Below are 23,864 nucleotides of genomic sequence, written 5' to 3' on the forward strand. Positions count from 1 at the left end.
GGTGAGCATCTCTGCTCTTCCGAAGAGTTACGTAACTGCCAACCTGGTCTCATCCAGAGCCTGCACGTCAGGCTCTCAGTGCCCTGGACTAGCATGCTGGGGCATTGGCACTCAGCTAAAATCCGCACTGACACCCCTCCCATCCCATATGCCACTTCATCCGAAATTATTATGGATGGGTTCAGAGGGGCTCTGTGGCGCGTAATTCCAGCCATCTGCCTCCCATCTGAGACGCCCTAGTTAGGGCTCTCTCCCCTTTGCAGGTATAGGCCGAGACGCTTGCTCCCTGCCCAGGCTGCCGCTCGCTGTCTGACCCTTTCTTTTGTCTGTGCCTGGTAATGACAGATTTTCATCTCAGAAGTAGTCTCTTGGCATGTTAAAGTGGGAAGACAATTGTAACTATTAAAGTGTAGCTGGGGAAATGTAAGTTACCAGGAAACCTAGACAAATTGGGGGCTGGAAGTTTTTCTTTTTTGAAATCCTGCCATCAGGAAGCTTTCGCCCTCATAACGACTGTGTCTTGCAGGTTTGTTTATGTGTGGGATACAACCTCCAGGAGAATTCTCTACAAGCTGCCAGGCCATGCCGGCTCAGTAAACGAGGTGGCTTTCCATCCAGAGGAACCAATTAGTAAGTCTTGTTGATTTGTCACGAAGCTCTAGTCTTCTGGGGAAATGAGACCGAGTGCTGCTGAAGTATTTCTAAGCCTGTGTGCTCAGTGTAGGACTCCCTCAGAGCCCAAGAGAGGGGCACTGCTATAGGGTTTCTGCAAACAGCAATGCTGTCACCAGCAAACAGCATAATAAAATCTTCTGTGCGTTTCTCCACCTCACCTGGGCTGAGCTCCCCTCACAGCATTCTCAAACATAAAAGGGAAGCTCTGGAAATTAACACACATGCAAATTCGAGTGCATGTGAGGTGACCTTTTACCTGTTCGAGGAGGTACTAACAGACTCCCTGGTACCCAGATTCAGTGGGGTGGAGGGGAGATCTAACTCAATCTGCTAGATGGTTTTGAAACCTGTCATAATCACACTGTGCTCTCTCTGTGCTTGTGCCAGCACTGCATTAGCTGGAACCATTGCCACTGTGATGGGTTGGATCACAGAAACCGCCCTGGGAGCTGCCAACTGATGTGCCAATACTACCTCTGCTCCTGTTTTCCCTGCCAGCTCAGGACTCCAGCACCCTGTCTTGCTGAGCCTGACGCTCCCGTCTGCTCCAACACAGACCCAGGGTCTGAATTACTTGCCCCAAAGCTGCAGGTTTACCTGAAAGCAGCTCACAGAAGTGTTCCTGTCTTTAACACTCAGGGAGTATGTCTACACTATCCGCCAAATCGGCGGGTAGTGATCGATCTATTCGGGATCGATTTATCGTGTCTAATGTAGACGTGATAAAATTGATCCCCGATCACTCTGCCGTCGACTCTGGAACTCCACCGCACGCGAGAGGTGGAAGTGGAGTCGACAGGGGAACGGCAGCAGTCAACTCACCGCCCTCCTCATGGCCAGATAAATTGACCTAAGATACGCCGACTTCAGCTACGCTATAGTTGCGTATCTTAGGTCGACTCCCCCCCACAGTGTAGACCTAGCCTCAGATGCCCGATTCCCAATGGGGTCTAAACCCAAATAAATCCGTTTTACCCTGTATAAAGCTTATGCAGGGTAAACTCAAATTGTTTGCCCTCTATAACACTGATAGAGAGAGAGAGACAGCTGTTTGCTCCCCTGGGTATTAATACATACCCTGAGTTAATAAGTAAAAAGTGATTTTATTAAACACAGACAGTAGGATTTAAGTGGTTCCAAGTAGTAACAGACAGAACAAAGTAAGTCACCAAGCAAAATAAAATAAAATGCACAAATCTATGTCTAATCAAACTGAATACAGATAATCTCACCCTCAGAAAAGCTTCTGTGAGTTTTTTCCTCAGACTGGAAACCTTCCAGGCCTGGGCACAATTCTTTCCCCTGGTACAGCTCTTGTTCCAGCTCAGGTGGTAGCTAGGGGATTCCTCATGATGGCTCCTACTATCCCTTTGTTCTGTTCCACCCCTGTATTTATCTTTTGCATAAGGCGGGAATTCTTTGTCCCTCTCTGGGTTCCCACCCCCTCCTTCTCAATGGAAAGACACCAGGTTAAAGATGGATTCCAGTTCAGGTGACATGAGCACATGTCCCTGCAGGGCTTCATTGTGCACTTGCCAGCACACAGGTAAACAGGAAGACTCACAGGTAAAACACCCATCTGCAGACAATTGTCGTGGCTAATGGGAATCATCAAGATTCCAAACCACCATTAATGGCCCACACTTTGCATAATTACAATAGGCCCCCAGAGTTATATTTCATATTTCTAGGTTCAGAAACAAGAGTGGTACATTTATACAAATAGGATGATCTCACACAGTAGATTATAAGCGTTGTAATGGTACCTTACAAGAGACCTTTTGCATGAAGCATATTCCAGTTACGTTATGTTCACTCATTATAAAATTTTGATAAAATCATATCGACTGCAACGTCACACCATTCTTAACACCTGTTTCTTAGCACAGTCGTCTTTGTAGTACAGACAGGTCCTCAGGGTTGCACTGTTTCCATGGAAACAAAGATTCATAGTCATGGGCTGGGTCACCCATTGCATTGCGCAGGAAATCAACACTTGTCACCCCTGAAAATGCATTTTTCCCGGGAATGAAAATCTCCACGGAAGGTTGGGTGTGGGAATTCAGTGCCATGAATGATGGGTTTGTTGCTCGGTTATTCATTGTTCTGTCTCCAGGTCAGAGAAGGTGCTAAAAGCGCAGAGCAATCTTTCTCTCCACAAAGGTGGTTTGTTGTTTGCAATTGCATCCAGTTAAGTACTGCTTTGTGAATCAATCATTCATCTGGAAAAATAAACAAGCGATCTGTCCCCTCCGTGGCCAAGGGTTTATATGAGTGACTTCTGTTAACATCAAAGGGAGTTCATCTTGTAAACCACTCCCTTCCTTCAAGACCCCCACACATCTGTATGCAGAGGCACACAGATTTCCAAAGAGTGCTGAGATTATGGGCCTGAACCAGTAATCCTTAGACAAGAAAATCTCCAATTGACTTGCATGGGAGCCTGCTCTGGGTAACGGGTACAGCAGGTCTAGAGAGACTCACTGCATTTGAGATCTGTCGTGAAGCCACTGAACAACTATGTCTGAATTAAAAATGGTTCAGTGCTTTATTATGTTGGGATGACAGCTGAATTTTTTGTTTCATAACTATTGTGGTAAACAAGAATAATGGCCCACAGAGACTTTTGATAAAGAGATTACTCCCTCTAGTGGCTAGCAACCAGAACTAGAGTACTTACATTTCTGAGATCTGAACATTTTTTTTGCAAAGAAAATAACATCTTTGACATTTGATTGGTATTTTTTTAAGGAGAACAGTAATAACAGTGTAAACATCGTGTCTAACTTAATATGAGGTATACCTGCAATTGTAACTTGGGATAGAAAAATGTCAGTCGGTGTCAGGAACATGCAAAATGTCATTAGCTAGCAGTAAACTAATAATTCTGAAAAGCAGGTTGGGGAGAGAACCATTTTAGTTCAAAAGTTACTTTATAGGCACAAGATTGAGAGCAAGTGAAATGGGTACTTAAATCCAACAGGGTGTTAACTCGTCTGTAGCTAAACTCTCCAATGGCTCTTAACGTTTTGATTTGTTCTCTCTCCTGTCAGTACTCTCTGCATCTAGTGACAAGAGACTGTATATGGGAGAGATCCAGTGAAGATGAGAAGACTGCTTAATATTTGACCTTGACACCTTTGGTTTACAGAAGTAGAATTGAATTGCTTCTAACCAATGCCAGCCCCTTCAGCCACATGTGGTAATGGAAATGGAAAATGTCAAGCCAGCTTCGTTTGCAGAGCAATATTTATGTCTTAACCAACAAGGCTTCAGAGAAGCTTTATCTGGATGCTCCTCCCACGAAGAGAAGAGAGGGGAATGTTTGGTAGGAAATGCATTCGAGTCTAAAATCGTTGGAATTTTTAAGATGCTTCATGTGTTCCCACTTCCAGCTGCTGAAGAGGTTATTGGCCATTACCAGAATCACTTACAATGTATTGTCAAATGTGTTAAAATGCAGGAAGTGATTTGTATATTTCCTGTCCGGTTTCTCTTGGTTGTTTTTATACAGAAAAACTAAATAGACAACTTTTTATAAGAATTGTGACTGGAATTTATTGCTCTGTTTTATTCTTTTGTTGTACAATATTAAATGGGGAATTTTGCTTTAATGGAATCCAGGGAAAGAATCCACTTAATCTTCAGAGGAGCTGCTTTATTTTTTATTCAGAGCAATAAAAATGACCACGCTGGAAATAATTATCTGGCAGCCGCTGAATCCTATTTTCTTGTTTTGAGTAAAAACCAGCCAAATGCTAGAAGTACACTTTAAAGGGACAAAGTCAGAGTATTTAGTACTCAGCGGCCAAAGGAACCAGTCCAGTCACTCTCCCCATTCCCTGTAGCCACAGTTTCTGCAGGGAGCATTTTTGGGGCTCTGGAGCAGAATGCAAGGGGCTAGTAGCAGGGTTTCTGGCAGGTTAGCTAGTCTCTCTCTCAGCCTGGCCTTTGATATTCCAGAAATCCTTCCCGACTGACTACATCCCCTCCACTGGGAGTCTGCATCTAGGCTAGTCCACTGCCGAAGAGCAGAAATAGAACTGCTTTGCCCAGAGATCATTCTAGAGGGAGAGTTCAGGCTTTGTCCATAACCCTCCTTTATGGTTTAAAGTAGCTGTCAAATATCAGTCCCCTAACTAGAGTAAATGGGGTTGGACAGCACAAGTGAACCCTTAGAAGTCCCCTAGCATGGCGGTGGGGTTGCCTCTCGACAAGGGTGCAGTGGGATCCGATGCCCAAACGGGTGTTCGGGTGAGCGTGGTTCCCTCTTACCACAGTTCCTCTCTCAAGTGGATGGGTTCCTTGGGCACCCCAGAGGGCTGCGAGAATCTGCAGGTCACAAGGGCAACAAACCCACAGAGGCTGGGAGCCAGCCTCTGAGGCACTTCCAGAGGCAAGGAGCCACTGCTGAGAGCAGCCCCCTTCCATTAAACCAGGCCCCTGCCACCTCTGCCTCTGCTCTCCTCTGCGTGGCATGTAGGCCCCATCCTCCAAGGTATTTAGGCACCTAACTCCTATTGGTTTAACTGGGAGTTAGGCACCAGCTACCTCTGAGGCTCTGTCCAAAAGTCCCTTGCCTAGAACAGAGTCCACCTCTGCCTAAGCTGACTGCGGCAGAGCCTATTACAGTCGCTGAAGGGACTGAGGCCCCCAGGTTCCTCATGATCAAGTCTGTCTTCAAAACAGGAATCGAGTCCTCTCGCCCGCCTGTGCATTGCTGGCCCAGCTTGGAGCTCAGCCCCGCCTGCAATCCTGCCGCTCCCCGTGTCTGCGGCTCTGGGAGAGGCGACTTTCAGCTCGCAGGGGCTCTGCTTCCCAGCAAGGGCTGGGGCTAAGGAGCGGAAGGTCAGCTCTTATCTCGGCCGAGTGGCTCTCAGCAGGCCCTTCCTTGACTGGCTACCGGCCTGCGCAGCCGTTCTGGCCTACTCTAGCCCCTCTCACATGGGGGTGGGGCAGCCACCCCACCACCCCCCTCCCCCTTAAGAATGCTCATGGGGTGGGGGGGAAGGGGGTCCCTATCGCCCCAGCTTCCCTCACAGCTGGGCCCGCAGGGCATCCCTTTCCTCTCTCAGACCCTCCACAGTCTGGAGCAACCTGCTCCGCACCTCTAGGGTCTGGGTTCCCACTGTAGACCACCCTGGTCCTACGGGGGTTCCTCCTTGTGTTTGGGTTCCCACATTGGCCCTCCTGGCTCCTATGTGGGTCCTCTCATTTCAGTGGGGCCTCTCTGCCCCAGCCCCTTTCTCTCTAGGGTCCTCGGTTTTCACCACCCCTTCCCTGGATGGGGTCTCAGACCGAACCCTTGTCTCAGACACCCCCACTTTCTGCCTCAGGGGGCAGTGCCTCCTTAAATGTCCCCCTTTGTGGCAGTGGAAGCACTTTCTGGGTCTTCCCCCTGCCATGTCCCTACTCCTGCTTGTTTGGGCCCTGGCCCTTCCTTCTCTTCAGGTGCCCCGGCTCCCCTCAGACGCAACAACCAGGGGGAGCCTTTTCTGGGTGGGGCCTCTCTGCCCCCTCCCAGGAGCGACACTCCCTTCTGTAGTGTCCCCGTCACCGAAGCAATTCAGAGTTCCCAGCCCTGGCCTCTCGCCCATGGGGCCGGATTTCGTTTGGTCTGGGGGCCGACCCCCGCAGCAGCCAGAACAACTCCCTCTGCTGCTCGGCGAGCTGAGCCACCCAGGCCTCCAATAGAAGGCTCTTTTCTCCACCATTTTCTCTCAGTCTCTCAATGTGGCACTCTGCCTAGTCCTCGCTCTTGCCCTTAGCATTGCGGCAGACCGCCTGTGCCTGCATTCTCCACCACGTGTGACGGAGTTGGAGCTCATCACCACGGCGCCTCCCGCTGGGCGCTCTGGTAATTAGCTCAGTCTATGGGAAGCGCGCTCTGCTGGCGGTGTCCTGTCCGTCTCTTGTCCTCCCTTGGCGTCTGGACCCGCGTTGCTCCCCACTTGACGGTGTCCTTCTTCAGGCCACTGCTCTCTGGCAGTGCCCCTTAGTCCATGCTCACCCCCTTCCGGAGGGATTACCAACAGTCCTTGCACCTGCCTCAGTGGCCAACCACAGCCCCCAAAGTCTAACCCATTGTCTCAAGGGCTGGTTGGAAGTTGTCTAGGCCACCGCGTGGCCTGGTGCAGTACAAGAGGGAAGGGGGGGACCTACGCCTGCCCACTACTCTGGGTACCAACCCAGGGACCCTCTAGTGGGAGCCTCCTTGCTCTCCTTCTCTCCCCTTGTCCAACTGTCCCTGGGCCACTTCCCCTCCGGCCCCTCGCACCCTCTAGGCCCTTTCTATCAGGGTCCGCAGTCTGGCAGGTCTTGGGCCGGAGCTCTACTATGCTCCCCATGAGTCTGCCCAGCACTGCTCTGTCCGAGGTTCCAGTCTCCTGCTCTGGAGAAAGACCTTCCTCCATGAAGGTCTGGGACAGACTGCCTGCTGTGCTCCTGGGCAGCCATTATATAGGGCCTAGCCTAGCCCTGATTGGCTGGCTTTAATCTCGGCCCCGATTAGCTCTCAGTAGGCCCTTCTCTGATTGGCTGCCAGCCCGCACAGCCGCTCTGGCCTACTCAAGAGCCCTCTTGCATGGGCATGGGGCAGTCACCGCACCACAGTAGTCAACTGTCGTTACCAGGCTGCGGCCTGGGCTGCAGGGCCGGCTCCAGGCACCAGCGGAGCCAGCACGTGCCTGGGGCGGCACATGCTAAGGGGCGGCAAACCGGCCATTCCTGGGGCAGCAGAGTCCGGGCAGCTTCAGCAGTTTGGGCAGCAGCAGTCCGAGCCGCCTTTTTGTTTTTCCTTGTGGTGGTAAAAATGGTAGAGCCGGCCCTGCCGGGCTGGGGTCGCTCAAGTGGTCAGCCCCCAGCACAGTCTACCAGAGTGGCTCCGGCCTGGGCAGAGCCCAAGCAGCCCACAAACAACCAGTCTTCAAGGACGGGCTCTGGCTTGGGTGGAACCAGGAAGCCAGCAAGCAAACAGTCTTGACAGGGCTGGCTCTAGCTTGGGCGGGGCTAGAGCCTCCTTGCACCGTGTAGGGGGTCAGCCACTCGGCCCACCCTACTCCACCGTGTCCCAGCACAAGGTCCTGGCAGGGGCAGGATTGGCTGCCTCTGCGTCGGCGGGGATCCTGCCCCAACACGCCGACTGAGCCGTGCTGGGCTCTGCAGCCGGCTGCTCCGGGGCTGCCCCTGGGCTACTTCCTGCTTCCCCAGGGTTTGGTACCCGCGGCCTCCAGGCCTCTTCCGGCTCCTTGGAGTAAACCGCAGCGAGGACTCCGGGCCAGTCCTCGTCCACGCCTGGGGATCCTGTCAGGGCCTCTGGAGAACAGGCTGAGCGTCCTCCTCTCTTGCAGGCTCTCCCCCCACTGTGCAGCACGGCCGGCCTTTTATACTTCTGGCCACGCCCCGGTCCTGACGGTGAGGGGGGCGGGGCAATATAGGCTCCACCCTCCAAGGGGCGTGTAGGGGGTCTCTTGCTCTCCCACTCGGAGGGAGACCACTCAGTCTGACGACACTCCTCGTTTACAGGGAGCGGGAGTATCTGGTGGCCTCGGAGGCAGAGCTCCTGCACCGCCTCAGGCACTTGGTGCAAGTTGTGGATGATATGCAGTTGTTGCGTCACCTTATAGGTGACCTCCTCCTGCTGCAAGGGAACGAGGACCCGTCAGAGACTCAGACACCCCTGCGGAATCGGGGGATTAAGGGCACCTGGGACCAGCAGCATTTCCACCCAGCACCCGCCCACCTCTGAGGGATGGAGTCCCCTTCCTGACCCCCAGAATGGAGTCTTCTTGCCCTTTCTAGTGACCTCCAGTGCCAACTCCCCTGCTTGTAGGGTGAGCTCCTGCCACCTTCCCCCCAGTGCCCCTGACAGCTGTTCCACCTCCAATCCACAGCTCAAGTTCTCAGACCCCTCTCCTCCACTCCCACCCAGGTTGGGCAGGGAGGGGGCTCTAGTGGTGGGCGGGGGGGGGGGGGAGGAGGGATTCTGGCAGCAGTGAAGTGGGATGTGGAGAGGTTGCGACCTTTCCCCAAGTCATCCCAGCCACTAATGCTGAAGCCCCAGGATGAGGCAATACTTGTCATTCATTAGCCTTGCTAACGAGCTGGGCTGGAGCTGCTCCGGGGACAAGCTGGCTCCCTCCTGCTCATGGAGGTGAATTCATCTCCCTTCCCAGTAACACCTGCTCTCGCTCTCATTCCCCACCAGTCGCCTTGCTGCCGGGCCGGCCAATGGCCGGAGGATGGGAATGAGGCCTGGGCCCCGCCCCAATCTCCGGAGTCTAATGCAGCTGCTCACCTTGTCCCCCAGCAGCTGCTGGGCTTGCCCCAGCAGGGAGTAAGTGAGGAGCAGCCCAGCCTGGCTGACACGCAGCCGGGGGTTGTGCATGGCCAGCACTGCCGTCCGCAGGAAGAAGCGTCTCTGCCCCTCCGAGAATAACTTTCCAAAGACCTGAAACCAAACGGACGTGAGGCTTCAGCAAATTGCCCAGAAGCAGGCTCCAAATCCTGCACTAGAACGGCAACTCGGTCTAGTGGCTCCAGGAGGCAGCCACCCGCACTGCCCGAGCTGTGCCATGCCCTGGCACAGCAGCCTTACCTCCCCGACCCTGGCTGTGTTTTTATAGCCGAGGAGCCTGCTGTCCTGGTGCCAGTCCCGGAGCCACAGCTCTTCGGCCTCGTGGATGGTCAGGTCTGGGAAAGAGAGACACACACACATTTGTCATTCTGGTTGCAGGGCTTGTGTCCTTCCAATCCCATTGGTGGCTGCACAGTGGGCAGAGTCCTCGCTGTGTGCCCGGCCCAACAGAATTGCAGGGGCTGGTGTAGAACACAGAAAGAGAGAGAGAGACTCGTCCTCCAGCCGGGGTCACTTGGAGACAAATTGGCTGGGGGGGGTCCCAGTCTCACTCATCTAGCGGGGGCCATTTCCCAGCTGGGTTCCTTACCCCTCTGGTGCAGCAACAGTTGGTAGAGCCGGAAAACCCCCTCCCTGGCCTGCCGGCTGATGTCCTTGTCTGGGTCACCGATGGACAGAGCCAGCTGTGCCACGTGGTGACCCATCTCGGGGAATTCGGCTGAGTTCTAATGGACAGAAGAGGGAGAGGGGACTCCATCAGCATTTTCCTGTCAGCTCCCAGTCCCCGCCTGGGCCAGGACTCCCCTTCCCTTCAGCCCCTCGGCAGGAGATGCTAGAGGATAGGAGCTAGAGCTAGACTCTTAATTTTCTCTGCCCGCAAGCAAGCCTGGAGCACAGGGATGTGGGCAGGGCCCTCCATGAGGATTTGCTTCCCCAGCTGCTCCAGGATGACAGGAAGGCATGAACCTGGAGCATGCTCCCCTTAAAAGCGAGAGTCGCCACTTCACCATAGGGTGACCAGATGTCCTGATTTTAAAGGGACAGTCCCGATTTTTGGGTCTTTTTCTTATATAGGCTCCTATTACCCCCCACCCCCTGTCCCAATTTTTCACACTTGCTGTCTGGTCACCCTGCTTCAGCAGGACAAGAAGAACTTGACTCAAGCCAGGCTCATTCTCTGCTCTGACTCTGCCTCCCCAAGAGGAACACTCCTAACCCACAGCCCCTGCAGCAGCAGATCCTACAGCCCCTTGGAGCCAGCCCACCCCCGCCTGGAGTCAGGAAGCTGGGGTCAGAGGCCACTTACGTCAAAGTCAGGGAGGGTGATGATGGAGGTGAGCAGGGCCCCGCTGCTCCTAATGGCCCTGGCTCTCTCACGCGACACCCTGGACACCATCCAGTAGTTAATGTGCTGTGGGGAAAGGAGGCAGCTCAGGATGAATGGGCGGGTGCATGTGTTGTGCTAATGAGCCCCTCCCCACCCCCGGGGGGCTGAGACATTGTATGCGGGTGAAATATCTGATTCATTGATCGCAGAGCTTTAGAAGGGGATTGTTTCCCCCAGGACGATGCTTGTATCCTGCAGGTCACAACTTGTCATTGTCTCTCTAGATTGGGACAATGCTCAGTGGCGGGGCTGGTCCCATCCTCCCTGAACTCCTGATTCCTGAACAGCTCACCAGGAAGGAGACAGACCCCTCAGCCCTCCCTGGCTCTCAAGTCCTTGGTTGGGTGAAGGGACTGAGCGGGAGCACAATCCCCCCAGGAATCTCGGGGCCTGTCAGACAGAGACAAGGGCAGATTCTCTGGGGCCCTCCTGTTTCTCTAGGAACGAGCCTGTGACTCTTCTCTGAGGACCATCTTCTGGATCTCACAGGAGGGTTCAGACTCTCACTCCCCAAGCCAGCCAGGGGCCCCCTGGTTAGTGCTCAACAGAACCAGGCAGAGCTCTGGCTTGAAGTCCCAGCTCCTTCCTCTGTCCTTCAAGGAGGAAGGGCCTGACACTGCATTGCACTGACTGCCCTGAGCAAGGACACCCCACTGGGGGCGCAGCTAGGAGGACAGACTGGAAAGTGGATCGAAGAGTTAAAGTAAAATTGCCCCCACCCCTCTCATCAGGCTCACCTCCAAGATGTAGTGGAGCTTGTTGGTATCTGGGGACTTTGCCAGCAGGTTCCCCAGCATGGCGTCCAGGAGGTCTGGCATGACCCTATGCAGATCCTGCAAAGCAAGGGAGAGCCATGGGTCAGACTTAGGGAAACTGAGGCTACACCTGCCACAGGATGGGAAGAGGGGTCTCTGGGAAGCACTGGTGAGACCCCCAAACACATATCCTGGCCTCTCTCATTCTCATCCCATTGCAGGCAATTAGCAAGGATTCATGGCAGGATGAGAGCTAGCTCCTCAATCCATGATTTAGCTGATCTACCTGGACTTGGGTGGTGTCCGTCCGCGTGTCCAAGGTGAAAACGGCATGCAGAGCAGCTCGGAGGAGGTGGGTCTCCAGCTCCGGCTCCAAGGCAGGTGTCATGGTGCTGGCAAGAGAGAGGAGCCGGTATTAGACTGTGCAGTGCGGGGGTGGGACTGGCACCGACATGGACGTGAAACTGCAGGGAAACAGGCAGAGGCTGGCGAGAACGGAAACTGAGGCACCGAACCAGGGAACAATAAGGCCAAGGTTTCCCAGACAGGCAGTGGCAGGGCAGGAATGGTGCCTGTTCCCTGAACCCTGCTGCCCCTCCTGTATCTGATCCTGGCAGTCAGCCTCTCCCCAAAGCCATTGCAATGTTACTGGAGTGAAAAGAACAGAGCAGCCAGGAGAGGGAGTGACCCTTCCTGCCACCTCTGCCAGAGGAGCCACCCTTGGGAGGTGACCTGGGAGTGGGAGGGGCAGTGACTCCCAGCCATGGCCTGAGCAGCACCGGGGTTAGGGGAACCGGGCAAGAGGGTCTCGGTACCTGAGGTTGGCCACAGCGATCAGGCAGTTGGCCAGGACGGGGCCGGGCGGAGAGTCATCAGGAAGCTCCTCAATGAGCTCCTGGGAGAGACAAAGGAGACAAAGGAGCAGGTGAGATTTGGGCCTCACTGACACTTCCCAAGGAGGAGATTACACAGCCAGGGCCCCACACAACCAGCAGTGTCCCCCCAGCTGCCTCCCGCTCCTCCGATTCCTGCCCAATCATTCTCCCGTCTCTTCTCCCCAATCTGCAGCCCCAGCAATCCCTGCCCTCAGCTGCCCCTCCACCACCAGCCATTCCCCAACCATCAGCCTGGGGAGACCCCTGCCCCTCCCGTGTCTCTGTCCACCCTCCAGCTGCCGGGCGCTGTGTCTCGCTCACCACAATCCTCTCCACCACAGCTGCCTTGCAGCAGCGCGGCTCCAATGTGTCCTGCCCTCTCTGCTGTGCAGCGAGACACGCAGGGTGGATGGCGTGTAGGAACACGAGCTGCTGCGCCTCGTCCTGCGCCCACCAGGAGTGGGGTTAGGGGAGAGAGAGCCAGTTAGCCAGGGAACTCCCTGCCCCAGCCACACTAGGAAAGGGGGATAGTGGGGACCCGCCTAGTGTCCAAATCTCCCACGACTCCTGCACAAGCAGGGTCAGGAACTGGGACAGTGCCTGTGGGGAGAGGAGACCCCGGCTGGAGTGTGACAAACACCCCCAGCTTGGGGGTCCCAGATCATGGAGGAGAAAGGTCCCCATTAAGGGTGGTGGCTCATGAGGGCCAAGACCCTCTGCAGGGTATTGGACGTCCTGCACTTAGGATGGAAGAATCACTCTTACAGACTAGGGACTGAGCGGCTAGGCAGCAGTTCTGCAGAAAAGGACCTGGGGGGTACAGTGGACAAGAAGCTGGATATGAGTCAACAGTGTGCCCTTGTTGCCAAGAAGGCGAATGGCATTTTGGGCTGTATAAGTAGGGGCATTGCCAGCAGATCGAGGGACGTGATCTTTCCCCTCTATTCAACATTGGTGAGGCCTCATCTGGAGTAGTGTGTCCAGTTTTGGGCCTCCCACTACAAGAAGGATGTGGAAAAACTGGAAAGAGTCCAGCAGAGGGCAACAAAAATGATTTAGGAGGAGAAGCTGAGGGAACTGGGCTTGTTTAGTCTGCAGAAGAGAAGAATGAGGGGGGATTTGATAGCTGCTTTCGACTACCTGAAAGATGATTTAGTTGGGAATTCGTCCTGCTTTGAGCAGGGGGTTGGACTAGATACCTCCTGAGGTCCCTTCCAACCCTGATATTCTATGATTCTATGTTGCTGGGAAGGAGCAGGACAATCTCGGTTCCAGCACAGCTGGGGAATGTTTGTACCTTTTCTCGGCCCTGGAGCTGCTCTCGGATGTTTTTGAGAGCAGCCTCCTCTGTTACCACGTCAACCCATTCCTCCTCCTCCTCCTCCTCCTCCTCCTGCTCGTCCTCAGAGGCCCTGGCGGACCCTGCACCAGGGAGAGAAGGGGACAGGGTGACTCCTGCTGCCACTTGGGGGAAGGACGGGGCATGGCGGGACAATGTGCCCCCTTCCCACCTCCGGGACATAGGGCAGCTGGGGCCTTACACTCCCCCCTCTCAGTGATGTCGTCAGCCCCCAGTTTCTTCAGGCGTCCATAGCAAAGAGACCCCCCTTCAGTCCTGGACTCCCTGGGAGCTGCCTCCCCCCGCCCAATGGCACCAAGGACCAATGTGGCAGCATCTAGTGTCAGTGGGGTTCACGTGGCTCAGGCCAGACCCCTGGGCTGGGGACCCGCCCCCAGAGCACTGCTTGAGGGCCTGGGCCCAGGGTGTTCACAGCCCCCTCCTCGCCCCTCCCTGAGCCCAGCCTGGCTCCTCACCTTGAACGAAGCAGAAGCGTCCATCGGCCAAGCTGCCGTCCGAGTCGCAGGCGCTGCTGCTGTCCCATGGGGAGCGGGCCGAGCTGCTGTCGGAGTCACAGGCGCTGCTCCTGTCCCATGGGGAGCGGGCCGAGCTGCTGGAGCTGGGAGAGGGATCCTCCACCTCCTGCCCTGGGAAGGCTGGAAGGTCCCCACTGACCAGGCAGGGCGATGCCTCCTGATGGAAATCAGGGCTGGGCTCCTGGGGCCGCTGCTGCCCACATAACAAGCCCCGGAGCCACCCTGCCCGGTTGCGCTCCTGGGCTGGGTCCCGCCTGCCCAGCTGCATCCTGGCCCAGCTCCATTTCGGCCTGGCCGGTGCCTCTCCCACCTCAGCGCCTGCACCGGGAGCAGGTTTCCTCTTCCAGAAGGCTGGGAACTTCCACCTTCTGGTCCGGCCGGGAGCTCCTTCCCCGCCAGCGGGGACGGAGGGGCCGCTCTGCTCCTGGGGAAGATGGCAGCTGCTCCCCTCAGGCTCTGGGGCCACCTTCAGAGCCTTCTTCCTGAACATCCTCAGGAGCCCAGCCATCCTGGAACCGAGTGGGGAGCAGGCGTGAGTCTGGGGTCAGGGCAGCCTCTCACTAACCAGCCTGTTTGGTCCCTCTCCATCCCTGCCCCAGCCAGAGCAGCTCCTCCTCCCCCCACAGGGGTGCAGGGAGTGCAGGCTACACACACTGGCAGGAGTTCATTGCATGATCTGCTCCCCCTCGTCATCCCTGGGGCTGCAAGAACCGGGGAGTCTCGTCCTTTTCGAGCACTGGGGTCAGTCACAAAGACCATCAGTCACTTTGGACAAGCAGCTCCCTCCTGCCAGCCCAGGCCACATTCACACTCCCCCACCCCCACCTCCCGCCCAGGCTAGAGAAGGAAGAGAAGCCAGGAGTCCGGACTTCTCCTGGGAAACCATCTCCCCTTCAAAGTCCCTCGGCATAGCAAGGCCAGGGCCCCCTCGGTTCCCATTGATTTCCATGCTCAGCAGCTCACTGGGTCTGGCCCAGCTCAGAGACTCTCAGCCTGGGGAACAGTCTCCCACAAGGGAAGGGCTGGGAGCCCCATTGCTGTGGCCTTTCCAAGCACAGTGGAGACAGCTCTGGAGAAGCCCCTCCCCGGTCTCAGAGCGAGGGGCTCCTGGGGGCTGTTTGCAAATCCAATCTCCTTTGGGAGAGATTCTCTCCCCCTCTTTCTGCCTCTCCCCGGACAGACAGGGGACACCACCGGGGAACCCTAATGCCACTCACTTGCTCTGGTGACGGAGCGATGGATGGAGGATGTTCAGGGTCGTCCCTCGCCCTTCTCCTCACTCCCCAAGCCCAAGGCAGGCTGGAGACGGGGGTGGTGACCTGAGGAGTAACCCTGCCCAGCCAGCAGGCAGGGTGATGGCACTGGGCGATCGGCTGGCTGTGAAAACAAGAGTCTGTCTTATTGCCAAGGGACGGAGAAACTCGGCCAGCAGCAGGGGGTGCAGAACATCACCCTAGTGCGGGGGTGACAGCGCTCCGGGATCCTGACATCCCAGCACTTTACACACCTTCCTGGAGCCTCCCAACTCCCCTGGGCTGTCGGGACTGCGCCCCCAACCCTACTGATGAGAAACAGGCCTGGGGAGGGGAAGCTACTGGCTCAGGGTCACACCAAGGGTCAGAAGTAGGGATGGGACCCAGCAGTCCTTCTCTCCAGGCCCCTTCGCTAACCACTGCTGCACACTCCCTCCCACAGCTGGCAGTTACAAGCAGGCCCTCATGGCCGCTCCCCCTGCCTTTGAGAGGGAGTGTGCTCCGCTGGAGTGACCGGGCCAGGGGATTGGGAGTCAGGACTCCTGGGTTCCATTGCTGGGTTTCCTATTGGTTCCACAGCTGGTTGTTTTCCTTTTCCTGGGGGACTCTGGGCAAGTTGCTCCCCGTCTAGGGTTCTGTCCACAGCAGTCAAAGGGGGATTTAATACTGGAAAGTGCTGGGAGAATCCCCCAGCAAAACCTGCTCTGACAGAGCTAAGCAGCATCTGAGCACTCCAGGTCGGAGGGCACGGCCCAGGAGGAGTGTTTGGCTCTGGGGTTTCACTTCAGCCCAGTCTAGAGAGAGGGGCCCAGCCATGGAGTGTGGCTCAAGAAGACCAATTCTCCAATTTGTTACGGGCGTTTTGAATTCCAATCCTGTGCTCCAGAGTGCTTGGTGTCATTTGCACATTTTAGCAGCATGCTCTCCACTCCATCTTCCAAATCATTAATGAAAATATTGAATAGTACCGGACCCCGGACTGATCCCTGCCGGACCCACTAGGTGCACCCTCTCCGTTGGACAGCCAGACATGGAGAAGGGCTCTTGGAGTCTGGGCTTGCAGCCAGCTCTGCACCCACATTACACTGATTGCATCTAGCCCGCATTTCCCTCCTTTGCTTGTGAGAATGTCCTGCAGGACTGTGTCAAAAGCCTTAGTACAGGCTCCCTTCTTATGACCCTTTGACCGCACTCCTGTCCCTGTTCTTTTATTAGTTGTCCCCCGAAATCAGTGGGTTTCTGAGGTCCTGTAGATCCTCCCCTTAGGCTGGGGGAGGGGATCCTCTAGCATTGGGCGGGCTTCCGCCCGCCTGGTTCCCAGAAACCCAATAGATACAGGCAAAGAACCCCAGGTACCTAAAAGACAGGGACTCACATCCCTGAATGGACTTTAAAAAAGGCAGTGGTTAAAAAGTTTGGCCCTGACCATTTCTTGTTTCCACAGACTAGACATGGCATTGAAACCATTTCTGTCAGAAAATCCCATTGAGACTAAACCAGTTTGTGTCTCGAAATCATAACAAGTGGGAGGAAAGTTCTTTGCAAAAGGATTTTGTTGCAAAACAAAAGCATCTTCTGTTAGTCACAGTGTGTTAAATTGTCTCATCGCACACAAAGAGGAGACACTTTAGATCAAAAAATTAGATAACATGATTCAGTCTGAGCTAAGTAGTTGCTGCTCGTAATTTCAAAATAAAAAAATACAAAGAAAATAGACTATTTCAGCTATTCTTGTTATATCCTTGGGGGCAGCCGGTTTAGGAAGAAATCACTTGAGGCCAGAGAGCAGACAGCTAACAAAACTACCATTTTATTTACAGACACAGAGCTCACCCAACCGGCCGAAGCTGGCTGGGCTATCCCCTAATAATCTAACTCAGTTGCCATAGGAACAAAAACTATGACAATCAAATACACAACAATTCTATTATGTCATAATCTGCTCTGGGTAAACGTGATAGGACACCTCATATTATGCGCTACTCCTAGTGACACTCTTCAGAGGATCCCCCTCCTCCACCCACCATGAGGTAGGTAGGAGCAGATCATTATTATCCCTACTTGAAAGTGGCAGAAGCTAAGGCTGAGAAAGGAGAATTGACTTGTCTTAGGTCACACAGCCAGTCAGTGGCAGAGTTAGGAATAGGACCCAAGAGCCCTGATTTCAAACTAACCATCGGATCTTGAATTTCATACATTGAATGACCTGAATAAAGTGCTCTCAGATGAGCTCCAGACCAACAACAGTGCACAGTAATTATTCAGCAAGTATTTTAGAACTGCAATGTTAGAGAGAATCATGAACTGCTCAGAGACAACTGATGTAGAGAAGCAGCAAAATTAATCAAACATAGAACTGGTTACGACTTATTTACTTGGTCTTAAAAGAGAACAACAAGGACCTGAGTCTCCTCCCTGTCAATAACCCCCTGCTCAGCCAATCAGGGTAGAGACTGAGGATGGGAGGCTGAGAGTTCTCCCCAGAGACCCCAAAGGATGGCCCAGGTCACTGGTGGGGATCACTGCCCGAGCACTATTTCAGCCCCACAGTTTTGGGTGGACCTCCCACAATGGGAGCTGGAGGGCACTCCCCTGCAACACACACACACACACACACACACACACACACACACACACACGACAAAAGAAGCACGAGATGAAGAGAAAGGAAGGAGGGAGGGAGGGAGGAAAAGGTGAAACAAAAACAACAAGGACAAACTCTAATGTCCCCAGTGATTCATAGGGACAAAATCCCAGGTGCAGAATAAAATTCTGCCTCCTTAAGCTCATGTTTTCCATGCCTAGAATTCAACTGTCACCAGATGGATCAGACTGAACAGGTTTCAGACCTCAAGGAGGCTCTTACCTTCTAAACAGGGACGGCTGTTTTCTAGAAAAATCACTACAGGGAAGGAGAAAACTGGAAAGAGGTTCCTCCTGGCGGTCCTGTACGTGAAACCGAATGCTCTTTCAGTCCTCAAAGAGAGACCTCGAGAAGGAGACTCGCTGAAGCCAAGCCACAGGAGTCTCTGAGGTTTCCCTAGCCCCTCGCCCCTGTCCTGTCTGGCTGATTTCAGCATCTCTCTGTGAGGTCACCACCTCCCCACCACCTTTGACCAATAGTCTGAGGTCCTGCAAAAGGCCTTTGAGATGTCACTGCCACACCCCTTGCTGTGCCAATGCCCTGCCCCTGGCCAGGCACTTTGGAGGTTTGAGCTACTCCCTGTGGATCACCCCACTCAAGGAGTGTTCATTCTAGGAAGCAAGCCGGCTAGACAGGAAAACATTAGACGCTGCTCCTAATGCTCCACTTCAATTTTTCAGAAATTAGTAGACTTGATGGCCATTAGAGCATCTAATCTGACCCCCTGCATATCACAGGCCTCCTGTATGACATAATAGCTACTTTGGGGGCAAACACATTCCAGAAAGGCATCTAGTCTTCATGAAATGACATCAGGAGATGGCGAATCCATCACTTTCCTTGGTAGCTTGTTCCTGTGGTGAATCATCCTCGCTGTTGAATATTTGTGCCTTATTTGTAATATGAATTTCTCTCTTTTCACCTTCCAGCCATTGGGTCTTGTTATGCCTTTCTCTGCTAGGTTAAAGAGCCCTTTAATACCCAATATTTTCTCTCCACTAAAGCACTTCAACACTTCATTGAAGTCACCTTTCAATCTTCTTTTGATAAACTAAACAGGTTGAGCTCGTTCAATAGCTCCCTAGAAAGCATTTTTCTCCAGTCCTCAGAACATTCGGTGGCTCTTTGATGCCCCAGCTCCAATTTCACAACATCTTTTTCAAACGGGGACACCAAAACTGGAGGCAGTATTCCAATATCAGTCTTACTGAGGCTGTATAACCTCCTGTGACGTTACTGACATAATCTGCAACTGTATAGATCACCGTTGTGACCACTGTTCTATATTTGCAGCCAATATTGTAGAAAGGTTGTCGTGTAAGGAGTCTATGGAGAGGTTATGATTGGCTGATTATAATTACGCTATCTGTAGATGTGTATCATTTTTGTAGTTGACATTATGAATATTGGCTCTATACTGTCTGTATTTCAAGCCTGTGCTATGCTTCCGGGGAACACCCCAGACAAGTTGGTGTCAGTTCTGCCTAGCCTGCTTGATGGCCCACTAAGGACCATCAGCTATACAATCGACCCATTGAGAGAAGGCAGATACGCCTTGTGACTCAGCAAGGTATGCAGAGATCTGTCTATGCACAGAATTCTTAAGGTTTTTCTATGCCATGTGATGGATAGAGTGTCCTTGGGAAAAAGAAAGCAAAGACCACATGGCAAGAAACTAGAAAAGGCTGATGCCTCGCCTCCATCTTGTCTTCAATCCTGCTTCATATTTCTGGAGGGACTTTGCTACAAACTGAAGCTCTATACAAAGGACTGAATGACCCAGCCCAGCTGTGGATGTTCTCCAAAGACTTGATTTGAACCTGCAGTTTATTCTATCACTGCTACAAGCCTGAACCAAGAACTTTGCCATTACTGTATGGAATTGATTCCATTTAACCAATTCTACCTCTCATCTATATCTTTCCCCTTCATGAATAAAGCTTTAGATTTTAGATGCTAAAGGATTGATAACAGCATGATTTGTGGGTAAGATCCGATGTGTATATTGACCTGGGTCTGGGGCTTGGTCCTTTGGGGTCCTTTGAGAGAACCTTTTTTCTTTTACTGGGGTGTTGGTTTTCATAACCATTCATCCCCATAATGAGTGGCACTGGCAGTGACACTGGGAAACTGCAGTGTCCAAGAGAATTGCTTGTGTGACTGGTGGTTGGCCAGTGGGGTAAAACTGATGTATTCTCTGTTTGGCTGGTTTGGTTTGCCTTAGAGGTGGAAAACCTCCAGCTTTGGGCTCTAACTGCCCTGCTTGACGCAATTTGTCCTGAACTGGCACTCTCAGTGGGTCCCGCCAGAACCAGCATCGTTCCACCTCCCTATCCTAATCACAGCTCTGCCCCCATGTCTCATGATGGCTTTAGCCCTGTTCACCACAGCAGTATACTGGGAGCTCATCTTGAGTGGCTTCTCCACTCTGTCTCCTAAATCCTTTTCAGAGTCCCTGCTTTCCCAGATACATGTCCCCATTCTGGAGGTGTGGCCGGCATGCCTTGTTGATCATTCGGCTCTGATCAAACTTCTTTTCTTTGAATGGGGCCAGCTGGCCGAATGAGCCTGATCGCTCTGTATCACTGCCCTCTTCTCATCAGTAATTACCACTCTGCCAGTATTCTGTCACCCACCAATCTTAGCAGCAGTGATTATGTTTTCTCCCAATTCACTGATAAAAAATAGTTTAAAAAATTAGTCCTTGAGAGCTTCTTCAGACTCTTAGTTCGCAGGACCTGCTCCCCACAGCACAGTGAGAAAAGGCCGTCCAGCCCTACTGGTACCTGGGAGAGAAGCACAGAAGGAAGCAGGATCTCTCCCTTGGCAACTGCCTGAATGTCCCTCTCCCTGAGGGAAGGGAGGACCTGCTCCTGTTGCACCAGTGTGTGGTGACCTGTCCCATCTAGTGACGCTGAGACCACATAGCGAGAGAATTAAATGACTCCACTCTATAGCCATAGCTAATAGCTAGTTGGCTTTTAGCTCATGCTGTAGAGGCTCAGGCACTAAGCTCCCAGGTTCGATCCTGCCTGCTGACGACCAGGGTCTATCGGTGTTATAAGTGGGGGGTTGTGATGCTATGCAACCAAGGTCCTATAGTTGCACCAAATCTTGTACCAAGGAGGTCATGTGAGATGTCCATGAACAGGCTGTAATTGGCTGGTTATGATTATGCTGTCTATATGTGTGTATCATTTTTGTATTTGAAGTTATGAGTATTGGCTGTGCACTTGTATCTCAATGTGTTTGATTTTAAGTAGCATTAGTGAAGCATTTGGTCAGTTTCTCAAGCAAGGAATTTGCAGATTAAGTGCCCAATCAAGAATCACTTATCTCACAATGGACTGTGGGAGACTCCAATCCACCTATGAGAAGCCTTCAGGGAATGTTCAAGGTAGCATGTGAGCAATGGCTGCTCTACCTGTAAAGAACTGAGTCATGCATGGACATGGGACTCCAAACTCCACCTTGCTGCTGTGCTTTTCCATAGTAAGAACAAAGGGGTCCTTCCACACAGCAGAGGATATAAAAGGCCCTAGAAATCCCTCCATTCTGGAGAAACTTTGCTACAAACTGAAGCTCTGAACAATGGCCTGAATGACCCATCCAAACCTGTGGATGTTCTCCAGAGACTTGATTTGTGCCTGCAGTTTATTCCATCACTGCTACAGGCCTGAACCAAGAACTTTGCCATTACTGTATGTAATTGATTCCTTTAACAATTTTAACTCCCATCTATATTTCTTTCTTTTTATGAATAAATCTTTAGATTTTAGATGCTAAAGGATTTGCAACAGTGTGATTTGTGGGTAAGATCTGACTTGTCTAGTGACCTGGATCTGCAGCTTGGTCCTTTGGGGTCCTTTGAGAGAACTTTTTTTCTTTTACTGGGGTATTGGTTTTCATAACCATTCATCCCCTGGGCTCCCCCACCATCTGCTGTACCCTTCCCACCCCGGAGGGCCAAAACCCTGACCACTAGGCAACATCCCCCCGAGCGAAGACCATCATGAGGCATCCGTCTTTGAAAGTTTGCAGAGGATGTGGGAGCAGAAACGGGAGAGAGGATGAGGGTGGCTCTTGGAAAGAGGGAGGGGGGGAGCCTTATGGGAATCTCTTGTTTACCCCCATCAACCCAACGATCAGATCATTGATGCCTAGAATCTTCCCTGATGTGTTGTAATCAATTGGATCTAGATTTTAAAATGGTTCCCACATTTGCAGATGGAGATATGTCAGCGAGTTGAGTGGAAGGCCATTGCAAGCTCAGCTAATTAAGCAATGTGGTTTATGCCCCATCTAACAAACTCCTTAAACAATAGCTCCCAATTTTCATTCACATTGTTCAGTTTCATGTTTTTCTGCAAAACACTTTCACTAACCATTTTGGTCAGCTTTGGAAAGTTAGCCCTTTCAGTGCACCAAATATAAATATTGCTGGTGGGGCCTGCCCTCTATTGGTCATCAGAACAGCCATACTGGACCAGACCAATGGTCCAGCCAGCCCAGAATCCCATCCTCCCACAGTGGCCAATGCCAGGCACCCCAGAGGGAATTGACAGATCAGGTAATCATCACGTGATCCATCATCCCCTGGCACCCATTCCCAGCTTCCAGCAATCAGGGGATAGAGACACTTCAAGAGCATGGTTTTGTATCCCTGTCCCTGCTGGCTAATAGCCAAGGATGGACCTGTCCTCCATCAACTTATCTAGTTCTTTGTTGGACCCAGTTATAGTCTTGGCCCTCACAACATCCTCTGGCAAAGAGTTTCCCCAGGTTGACTGTGTGTTGGGTGAAGAAATACTTCCTTTGCTTTGTTTTAAACCTGCTGCCTATTCATTTCATTTGGTGACCCCTAGTTCTTGTGTTATGAGGAGTAAACAACACTTCCTTATTTACTTTCTCCATACCTGTCATTTCCTAGACCTCTATCCAATCCCCCCCTTAGTCATCTCTTTTCCAAGCTGAAAACTCCCCTCAGTCTTATTAATCTCAACTCATACGGAAGCTGTTCCATACCCCTAATCATTTTGGTTGCCCTTTTCTGTACCTTTTCCAATTCCACTATATATTTTTGAGATGGGGGGGCAGCTCCAGTATTCAAGATGTGGGCAAACCATGGATTTATAGAGAGGCAATATTACATTCCTGTCTTGCCATCGATCCCTTTCCTAATGACTTCCCAACATTTTGTTTGCTTTTTTGACTGCTGACGCATATTGAGTGGACATTTTCAGAGAACTATCCACAATGACTCCAAGATCTCTTTCTTAACTTGTAAGAGCTAATTTAGACCCCATCATTTTAGATGTAGAGTTGGGCTCATGTTTTTCAAGGTGCGTTACTTTGCATTTATCACCATTGAATTTCAGCCTTTTTGTTGACCAGTCACTCAGTTTGGTGAGATCCCTGTGTCACACTTTGCACTCTCTTTTGGACGTAACTAATTTGAGTTGGTTTGTATCATCTACAAATGTTGCCACCTCACTGTTTACCCCTTTTTCCAGATCACTTAGGCGTATGTTGAATAGTGCTGGTCCTAGTACAGACCCCAGGGGACACCAGTATTTACCTCTCTCCATTCTGAAAACTGACCACTTAGTCAGACCCTTTCTTTCTTGCCTTTGAACCAGTTACCTATCCCAGAGAAGACCTTCCATCTTATCCCATTTTGCTTCAGAGCCTTTAGGGAAGGGCCTTGTCAAAGGTTTTCTGAAAATCTAAGTACACTATATCCACAGGATCACCTTTATCCACATGCTTGTTGACTCCCTCGAATAATTCTAGTAGATTCGTGAGACATGATGTCCCTTTACAAAAACTATGTTCACTCTTCCCCAACAAATTATGTTTATCTATGTGTTTAATAATTGTGCTCTTTACTATAATTTTACCCAATTTGCCTGGTACTGAAGTTAGTCTTAGTGGCCTGTAATCGCGGGGAGCGTCTCTGGAGCTTTTTTTATGCATTGGTGTCATATTAGCTATCCTCCAGGCATCTGGTACGGAAGCTGATTTAACGGACAGGTCACATACCA

General features: G+C 52.2%; 2 protein-coding genes and 1 long non-coding RNA gene across 3 annotated transcripts in view; 1 reads left to right on the forward strand and 2 right to left on the reverse strand.

Annotated features, from left to right (window-relative positions):
* SNRNP40 (small nuclear ribonucleoprotein U5 subunit 40) overlaps window positions 1-4,380 on the forward strand; it is a 17,250-nt gene extending 12,870 nt beyond the window's left edge. The window contains exons 9-10 of the mRNA XM_039511349.1: window positions 527-630; window positions 3,729-4,380. Coding sequence (XP_039367283.1) covers window positions 527-630; window positions 3,729-3,778 — 154 coding nt within the window. The 3' untranslated portion in view covers window positions 3,779-4,380. The remainder of the gene's footprint in view (window positions 1-526; window positions 631-3,728) is intronic.
* LOC120389384 (maestro heat-like repeat-containing protein family member 7) lies at window positions 4,367-14,191 on the reverse strand. Its single transcript, XM_039511915.1, has 12 exons — window positions 14,145-14,191; window positions 13,864-13,973; window positions 13,346-13,512; window positions 12,370-12,492; window positions 11,989-12,068; window positions 11,460-11,565; window positions 11,156-11,251; window positions 10,338-10,442; window positions 9,621-9,756; window positions 9,272-9,366; window positions 8,972-9,124; window positions 4,367-8,314 (listed from the first exon to the last, which is right to left on the reverse strand). The coding sequence occupies exons 1-12, from the start codon at window positions 14,189-14,191 to the stop codon at window positions 7,730-7,732; spliced, it is 1,803 nt and encodes a 600-aa protein (XP_039367849.1). The 3' UTR covers window positions 4,367-7,729.
* Window positions 14,192-14,399: 208 nt separating this feature from the next.
* Window positions 14,400-18,215, reverse strand: LOC120389394. Its single transcript, XR_005590897.1, has 3 exons — window positions 18,043-18,215; window positions 15,141-15,300; window positions 14,400-14,432 (listed from the first exon to the last, which is right to left on the reverse strand). It is a non-coding gene; the product is annotated as an uncharacterized LOC120389394 (long non-coding RNA).
* Window positions 18,216-23,864: the final 5,649 nt, after the last annotated feature.

The sequence above is a fragment of the Mauremys reevesii genome, linkage group 23 (assembly GCF_016161935.1).
Source record: "Mauremys reevesii isolate NIE-2019 linkage group 23, ASM1616193v1, whole genome shotgun sequence".
Lineage (NCBI taxonomy): Eukaryota > Metazoa > Chordata > Testudines > Geoemydidae > Mauremys > Mauremys reevesii.